General features: G+C 33.9%; 1 protein-coding gene across 1 annotated transcript in view; it reads right to left on the bottom strand.

Moving 5' to 3' along the window:
- Positions 1 to 3,901: 3,901 nt before the first annotated feature.
- Positions 3,902 to 7,500, bottom strand: part of LOC125039077 (solute carrier family 66 member 3-like) — an 8,105-nt gene continuing 4,506 nt past the window's right edge. The window contains exons 2-4 of the mRNA XM_047632805.1: positions 6,540 to 6,762; positions 5,864 to 5,984; positions 3,902 to 5,337 (exon numbers count right to left, since the gene is read on the bottom strand). Of these exons, the coding sequence (XP_047488761.1) occupies positions 5,207 to 5,337; positions 5,864 to 5,984; positions 6,540 to 6,762 (475 nt within the window). The 3' untranslated portion in view covers positions 3,902 to 5,206. The remainder of the gene's footprint in view (positions 5,338 to 5,863; positions 5,985 to 6,539; positions 6,763 to 7,500) is intronic.

Genomic DNA, 7,500 nt, shown 5'->3' with positions numbered 1-7,500 from the left:
AGAAGATAGAAGATAGAAGATAGAAGATAGAAGATAGAAGATAGAAGATAGAAGATAGAAGATAGAAGATAGAAGATAGAAGATAGAAGATAGAAGATAGAAGATAGATAGATAGATAGATAGATAGAGACTAACAGACAGACAGAGAAACAGACACTCTGAACCTGGGAAAGGGACAGCCAGATAGATCAAGTTAGTACATTTTTATGTTATAAACCTAAACTGGTAGATGCAGGCAACTGAGGGAGTTTATATTTTTCTTTTCATCATTCTTTCTTCTTACTTCCCTTTATGGGTCTCTATCTGCCCACCCTCTATTAGTTTCTCTTCAACTTTATTGCCTTTCTTTGATGTTCCTCATTTTTCTCTTTCCACTTTTTTTTTTTTTTTTTTTTTTAAGAAAAAGAAAATGAAACGGGATGCATTTCATTTAGACTCGATAACCTTATTATGAACCCGATACGTTTTCTGCAGTTTCCACCCATTCTTACCTCAGCTGGCTTAAAAACTCTCAAAGTATCATATGCAACTTTACAATTTAATTTATCTATCTCTTGAAGATAGATAAATGCAATGAATGATAAAAAAAATTACAGATTAGGGTGATGATAGCTATTTTATTATTGACAGATTGTTCATCAAAATAACTATTATTAATGTATGAACTGTTCCCATATTTCAATAAAATATTTTGAGAGTATTTTTTTTCTACTTCTGTCCAGTATTCAACTAATAAAAGGGGGGGGGGGGTGAAATTGAATAAAATATTCTAGTGAAAATAGGAAGTTTTATTTATTGTAGTTTTTTCTCAGAGACACCGACATGACAAATATGAAACTGTCACCATAGAGGAAGGAAAAAAAAAAAAAAACATCCCTTCAGCCTAAATAAAAAATAAACTCTTTTCTCTACGTTCAACAGGAATAAATTACTGAAAAATTAAAAGATAAAGAGTTATTTAAATGATAAAATTATGGTCTACATATACCTCCTGCTTATCCATATTTACATAGATTAGGCTCCCAAGCACCTCAAGTTCTCTTCTAAAACTACATTTTATCATTTATTCTTTTGTATAGTGCATGACAATTATGGATTCATAATTCTGGCATAGGCCTACATTGAACACTTGTGCCGGAAGCTATAAGCTTGAATAATTTGTAAATATGAATATCAGTTACCTTTTTTTTTTTTTATATATAATGTTTAACTGCCTACCTGTAGCTTTAAGAAAGAATGTGTACTTTTTGATGGCATATTTGATGCATGTTTTTTCCAAAAAAAATTTAAAGGTAATACAGATTAAGGTAAATTCACTTTGCCAGAATTAACAGCAAGTAATTCTAATAAATACAATTAGATATTACTTCCCATGCTGAGAACAACAACTGACATTTTGACAAGATTTTTTTTATACCACATTCAATTATTAAGAAAAAAAAAAAAAAAATTAAAGTACAACTAATGCAATTTTCAGAATATCCATCGCACCCATACACCATCAAATATTATAATTGGCACAAGCTTAACCTTCAAAGAATCCTGAAGACTATTGCTTAGTTTGATAAGCAGTGGTTTGTTTTCCCAATGCTCATATTTGGAGTTTTCAACCTCCAGATACAGTTCGTCCTTTTGTTTTTCCATGTAAAAGAGCACTGTCTTTGTGAAAACATTATACAAGCATAGTTACAGTGATGCATCTAACATGGCACAACACTCATCCAAAGACACATTCCTCGTGGGAGGGGGGGAAACTGATATAAACTAGAGGGTGACGCTCAAACAAGCTGAATTCGCCACCTATACACAATCTCCCTTATCACCAATAGCTTCAGGAGCTGTATCAAAATCAACATTTAAAAATATCACTTATACTGTATGTATTAAGTTTAACATCTGTTCATATGTACATACATGATGGTCCAAGTACCAGAAAGATTTGAAGAGCATGACATTCTTGAACATTCACTTATGAACTACAAATTTATCATCACCAACAGTGTCATGTCCTACTACCTTATGAACATCTCATCTCCAATCAAAAAAAAAAAAAGAAATCAGCTGACATCTACAACACGTAAATTATCCAACATCTCTTTGGGGCCAATAAGGAGAAGACCCAGGACTCGCAAATTGACACCTACCGCACCTTCCGCTATAGGCAGACACACGTCCTGAAGTGATTTTAAGAGCATAAACCCCACATGCTATGCAAAAATGACCATGCAGCACCTTCCCTCCACTATCGGAAGTTCGGGTCCCAAACACAGCAACCTCAAACGACGAAGGGAAACATTACTCTGAAAATCCTGTTGTATGATCGGGGTCGGGGAAGCACAGGCCGAACACAGTCAGGTTCCTCATTATCACAGACGACACCGAAGGAGAGGACAAGCCATAACCAAAATATCAAAATAGATGACAATGGTCTTTAGAAATGCAATTAACAGTACTGTAGTATGAACAAAAGATTACACTAAAGGAGGGATCCAAAAATACAAGCAAGCAAAACATGAAAATAAAGATCCCAATTCCAGATGCCATGCACAGACTAGTAACTGGTTCCAGTGACCTGTCTTTATGGTTATTAGCAGGCAAAATAAGGCAATTATATTATAAAGTAAATCCCTCACGTTATATCATCACTAACCAACTGAATTCATGAATAACAAATAGTAATTTTTTTTGCAATATCATTATAATAAGCATATTCAAAATGTAACATGAAGAAAGTATATGTGAAAAAGTATGTGAATATACGAACTGAAATTACTAATACAATTTAAGAGAATGTACTTTTGGAAAATGTCAACAAAAAAATTAAACAGTTTAACATGACAATATTGTAACAAAGACAGACATTTTCACCAAAGTCAGATATCAAAAATAATAGTATGATATTAGCACTAAATATGAATAATAAAAATAATAAACCAATTAGCAGAATAATTATGCCAAATATAAATAAATATACAACGATAAAAAAATAATAATAACAGTAGAAGTAATATTAGTAGTAATAACAATAACAATAATAACAATGAATAATAATAATAATAATAATAATAATAATAATAATAATAATAACCATAACCATAATAACAATGATAATAATAATAATGATAATAATAATAATGACAATAACTAATAACAACTACAACAACAACTATAATAACAATAACAATAATGATAATAATATAATGATAATAATAACTAATAACAACAAGTAATAATAATAATAATAATAATAATAATAATAATTATAATAATAATAACAATAATAATAATAATAATAATAATAATAACAATACCAATAATAATAATAATAATAATAATAATAATAATAATAATAATAACAATAATAATAATAACAATAATGTTAACAGTACCCAAACCAGATCTATTGCTATTTAATATTCCAACATAGTACCGACTGACTGACACTTCGAACAACTGACCTTGCCAAGACAAAGGAGCTTTTCTTGGCCTCATCTTCCTACCTTTGAAAAACTCTACTTGGTACGGGAAGGTGGGAGGGAGGGGGAAGGAGGGAAGGGGAAGGAGGGAGAGAAAAGGAAAAGAGGGAGTGAGGGGGAGAGGAGAGAGGAGAGGGGAAAAGAGAGAGTGAGGGGGGAGGGAGAGAAAAAGAAGAAGGGAGGAGGGAGAGGGGATAGAAGAGAGAGGGAAAACGAGAGGGAGAGTGGGGGAGGGGGAAAGGGAGAGGGAGGTTTGGGGGGGGGGGTAAGTGAGAGGGAGAGTGGGGGAGGGGGTAAAGGAGAGGGAGAGTGGGGGAGGGGATAAGTGAGAGGGAGAGTGGGGGAGGGGGGGGAGGGTTAGTGGGGGAGGGGGTAAAGGAGAGGGAGAGTGGGGGAAGGGGGGAAGGGAGAGGGAGAGTGGGGGAGAGGGTAAGGGAGAGGGAGAGTGGGGGAAGGGGGAAAAGGTGAGGGAGAGTGGGGGAGGGGGAGGGGCACTGTGTAGATTCAACAACAAATTACAAAAAAAAGATGAAATATTGTCTCTGATATGTACTTCCATTACATACTTGTACTTGTAAAAATGCACACTTTGACGTGTCTGGTCCAACTAAATGTAAATGTATTGTCATAAAAGCTGCATCAATATTCTACCAGTAGATATCATTCTCAAGCTCTTGTATTTCCATGAACTTTCCTAACCTGCCTGGTCTAGCAGCTTCTTAATGCAATTTTAATAAATGCATTGAAATAAAATTATTAATGCTTAGTAAAACAAAAAAAAGGTTCCAAATGTCATGAGCACACATGATGACTAGTCATGGATTTAGACTAGCTTGTTTTTGACGCAAATCGTAAACAGAAATTAACATAATCAGAAAAATAAATACAATTTATTCATACCTCATACACACAAAAGGGAAAGTCTTCCTGTTTTTTTTTTTTTGCTGTTTTTTTTTAAGAAATAACTATTTTGATTTCAAAATCTGTCAGTGAAGGAAAAAATGCAATAATGCATTTCTATAAGCTACTAACTATATGACTTTGTACCTGAGCATTTAATGCAATGAACAGAAAGGAAGAAGGAATTTCATCCTTATCAACAATGGTGCAACATTAATGTAATTTTTAAAGTGAATGACCTTGCACTGGAAACCTCATTCATACACTGTCTATATCACCGCACTTACACGTGCATATAACTCTCTGAATCGAACATGCATTTACTCTTCAATTCCATATTCATGTTTGCAGTTGCTAACAAGACACCTCTGTCACTACAGAAGAGAATTTCCTGTCATTACAGATTGGCACAAAAAGAAAAAAAAAAAAAAGTGCTCCAGATAATAATAATAATAATAATAAGCATAAAAAATAACAATCATGAAAAACAATAATAACCAAATCAATGAACAGGCCCTGAGATACAAAGACATATAGGCCTCTTGTTGAGAGACTGTGTGACCATCTCGTTATATTATACAGGCACATTTGAACAGTATATCAGGATATTTACCAAACTTACACTCTTCATTCCCCTTAAATGAAAATTGACTTTATAGAATTAAGGTAACATTTCGAAGACACCTTCTCACACACACACACATATATAAAAAAAATATATATATAAATAAGTAAATAATTTTTTTAAAATCACAAAAACCATTTCTTAAACTGCACAAAAAAAAAAAAAAGAGTGTGCTATCAATGTTGTGTATTTGCTTTCGTTCTTTTTAATCCTTCTTTGCACGTGGCTTGTAATAGATCGCAGCTGTGATGATCAGCAAGTTCAGAACCAGTGAGGTTATGAAGTTCAGGAGGAGGACAGGATCGGCCGACTCTACATAGATGGTGAAAATCCGGGCTGAAAAGTCCACAGAAATCACCAATGAGTGATCTTTCATCAATCACAATTTATGTAACTTATAATAATAATCAATGGTACTAATATGGCAAATTGAAGTATGTACTAAAATCCTTTAAATGTTACACAACAATAGTAACCTGACACCAGCAGATAATGACAACACAAATAACAGTAGGAAGAGGAGGTGGAGGTGGAGGTGGAGGAGGAAGACAAAATTAATTCCTATCCATTGGAAAACACCCTTTGATGTATCAAAAGAAGATGAGGATGAAGATGCTGATAAAGTTGATGATGATGATATGGAGAAGGAGAAAGGAGAATGAGAAGGAGAAGAAGGAGAAATGAGAATGAGAAGAGGCAGAAGCAAGAAAAGAGAAGAAGGAGACGGATAAGAAAGAGGACAAAGATGTGGAACAAGAAGAGGAGAAAAGGAAGAAGAAAAAGAACACACTACACTGAAACCCAACTTAAAAATCCCATTCATTTCATCGACCAGCCATAAAGACCGAGACATCGTGCTTACTAAGACATGTGTAGGCGGAGATGGACCACGCAGAGACGGAGACGGTTTCCGAATTCTTGCTGCTGATGATCGCCAGCAGAGCCACCACTTTGCTACTGGCGGAGATGGGTGTGCACAGTCCCTGAGGTGCAAAAAATAAAACGTCATTACACTGTAATGTTGTAATGAGGTAAAGGTAATGGAAACTATGGAAACTGTGCTGTTTAGAATATAATTTTCTTTCTTTCTTTCTCTTTTGTCTACGTCAATTTCTCTTTCATTTAGTGATGGAAAAAAAAAAAAAATCTATAGGGAATGGGATGACTGCACTGTATATCAAGAACAGCAACAATAAGATAGATAATTATAAAATTTACAAAGATACTAAAACAAAATGAAACTCAGCAGCCTTAGAGAGAATGATTTGAAAAATTACCAACGAGCTACCAAAACACTTAACAGTCCTACAAAACAAAATGTGAAACTTGAATGTTGAAAATTAAATAAATAAAATTAAATCTAGAAAAAGTAGATGAAGAAAAAAGAAAAAGGAAAAAAAAAAAAAAACACAAATTAGCTTATCCTTAAAAATTCAAAAAAAAAAATAAATATACAAATACTAATCATACAAAAATAAACAAATAAATACCATACATCACACAATAAACAAAGAAAAAGCAAAACTGTCAGAACGTACCACAAGCGTCTTGATGAAGGCCTCGGAGAGCAAGCCCATAGCAATGGAGTACGAAAAGTAGGCCCCTGCCGCTGCCGGGAGTATGACAAGTGGAGACAGTCGGCCAGTCAGTGACAGGAAGATGGCAAGCATGACGACATCTTGTGTTACCATCAGCGGGTACTCAAAATATGTGATCAGGGCGTAGCCGGCATATACATTGTAGCTGAGTGTGATGACGTAGCTGCGGAAAAGAGAGAATAAAGGGGTTGGTTTAGGGAGGAACGGACTTACAATATTTAAATTCAATCTAGTATAAGATAGACGCAATATTGTTTTTATTTATTTATTTATTTTTTCGTCAGTTAGGGAGGAACTGACTAACAATATTTTTAATTCAATCTAGTATAAGATAGACACAATATTGTTTTTATTTATGTATTTTTTTTTTTCGTCAGTTAGGGAGGACCGGAATAACAATATTTTAAATTCAATCTAGTATAAGATAGACACAATATTTCTATTTATCTATTTTGTTTCGTAATTGATTTAACAGTTGTATGGGCCGGGTCCTCAGAGCATCCACAAACACCGGCCCCCTCTAGCTAGCCCAGGTACGTATATTAGAGCTAGAAATACATGTCAAAATAAAAAATTAACGATTCTAAATGGGTTGCAAGAAATTAATCTTCCAAAAAAATAGCTTAATGAAGTGCTTTTATTCTGATTTGAAAGTAGATTTTCCTATTTCATAAAAAAATAAAAAAATAAAAAATCATACTCCCCACTGTGAAATATTATTACTGTTCACTTCTTTTCAATAGACTAAACAACAGCGAAAAATAAATTCTCTCTTTAATCCATCATGCAAAAAATAATACAGATAACGACTAGGCTTAACAGATTTTTCCATTGCCTAATTATCTTATCTATGCCGCAGATTTCAGCTAATCATCAACCTCTATGCTGATCAAGACTGGAA

Source organism: Penaeus chinensis, chromosome 26 (assembly GCF_019202785.1).
Source record: "Penaeus chinensis breed Huanghai No. 1 chromosome 26, ASM1920278v2, whole genome shotgun sequence".
Lineage (NCBI taxonomy): Eukaryota > Metazoa > Arthropoda > Malacostraca > Decapoda > Penaeidae > Penaeus > Penaeus chinensis.
This window is presented reverse-complemented; position numbering and strand designations above follow the sequence as displayed.